Source organism: Sinocyclocheilus rhinocerous, unplaced genomic scaffold (genome assembly GCF_001515625.1).
Source record: "Sinocyclocheilus rhinocerous isolate Xijiao unplaced genomic scaffold, SAMN03320098_v1.1 scaffold1006, whole genome shotgun sequence".
Lineage (NCBI taxonomy): Eukaryota > Metazoa > Chordata > Actinopteri > Cypriniformes > Cyprinidae > Sinocyclocheilus > Sinocyclocheilus rhinocerous.
In genome coordinates, this window is record NW_015630418.1 from 534 (window position 1) to 2076 (window position 1543).

The 1543-nt window shown below is 42.9% G+C and overlaps 1 protein-coding gene across 1 annotated transcript in view; it reads right to left on the reverse strand.

Annotated features, from left to right (window-relative positions):
- Nucleotides 1-161: 161 nt before the first annotated feature.
- LOC107740359 (ATP-binding cassette sub-family C member 8-like) overlaps nt 162-1543 on the reverse strand; it is a 29715-nt gene continuing 28333 nt past the window's right edge. The window contains exons 23-25 of the mRNA XM_016552784.1: nt 1185-1351; nt 461-530; nt 162-339 (exon numbers count right to left, since the gene is read on the reverse strand). Of these exons, the coding sequence (XP_016408270.1) occupies nt 163-339; nt 461-530; nt 1185-1351 (414 nt within the window). The 3' untranslated portion in view covers nt 162. The remainder of the gene's footprint in view (nt 340-460; nt 531-1184; nt 1352-1543) is intronic.

The following is a 1543-nucleotide window of genomic DNA, read 5'->3' on the forward strand; positions in this document are numbered from 1 at the left end:
TAATTTAATTTTTTACATTTTGGGGATGTAAGAAATATAATACAAAATATTACAACCTAAAAAAAACAACAACAATAAAGAAAATAATAGTTCAGGTAAGCTGCTAGAATTTTTCCAGACATCAGTGGTGAAACTGTATCTATCACAGACATTGTTTTTATTTTAATACTCTGTGACTAACCGGGACGCCACCCTGAAGTACTTCTGAATGAAGTAGCAGGCGACAGTCAGCGGCAGCAGAGCGTTGAGGAAGAGTGGCGTGATGTAAGAGATGACGCCCACCGCGGACACACACAGCAGAGTCGAGCGGCTCAGACACTCCAGAGTCACCGGGATGTGCTGCAATCACACACACACACACACACGCACACACATTCCAACACTGACCAAACCGATCCTGGCCGCAAGCGCAATGCATGAGGTCTCCTGTGAAATGCAAAGTCTGTTTATCCTCCAGTACCTGATCGATTGTGTTGGTGTCCGCTGAGAATCGGTTTAGGATGTTCCCCAGGGGCGTCGTCTCAAATAACCTGGTGGGAAACACAGATCAGTATATGTGTTTAAAAAAATGAATCACTCCAAGACACTCGAAATTGTAGTGAAAAAAAGCCTTTATTGACATGGCTTTACATTAAAAACAACACACAAGTGCAACATTTAAACAATCAGTTCATCACATGACATAGTCACCTGATTAAGTGTCAAAGCATCGCACAGAGAATAATTTTTCGTATTAATTAATATTAATAATTTGAATTTATTGGGTACAATTATATTTACGAAAAATAATTATGTGTGTGATGCTTTGACACTTAATCAGGTGACTATAGCTATGTTTCCATTCACCTATTATTATGTGCATTTTGGGATATTGCATAAAAAAGCGCTGGATGGAAACGCCAAGATGCACATAAATTCAAAAAATGTGCATGAAAAACTTATGCGCTCAACTAAGTAGGATAAATTTCTTATCCGGTAAGAAAACATGTGCATAATCACTGGTGTGTTATTTTTAATGTAAAGTCATGTGAATAAAGGCTTTCGAGTGCCTTGGAGTGATTCGTTTTTTGATGAATTTAGAAATCCCGCATCCAAAGAGCATCAATTTATACCCCAGCAGCATTTTTTGCTGTATATGTGTGTGGTTTCAGAGGATGATCACGAGCTGCTGAACTCACACAGACCTCATGGGTGCGAGGACGATGGTGCGCAGGAGGCTGCAGTGAAGCTCTCGGGAAACACGCAAACCCGTCCACTCCACCGCCAGAGACGTGACGAGACACAGGACGATGGCCAGAGCGCACAGACCGCAGAAAACCTGCAGGTACGACGAGTGACTGAACTCACAGTCCTGAGAGAGAAGCACAGCACAACAACACTCAGCTCCACTCAAACGAATGACAAATACACAGTGCTGTTCAAGAGTCTCTGTGTGTGTGTGTGTGTGTGTGAGAGAGAGAGAGTGCGTGTGTGCGTGTGTGAGAGAGTGTGCGTGTGCGTGTGTGCGTGCGTGCGTGCGTGTGTGTGTGTGTGTGTGTGTGTG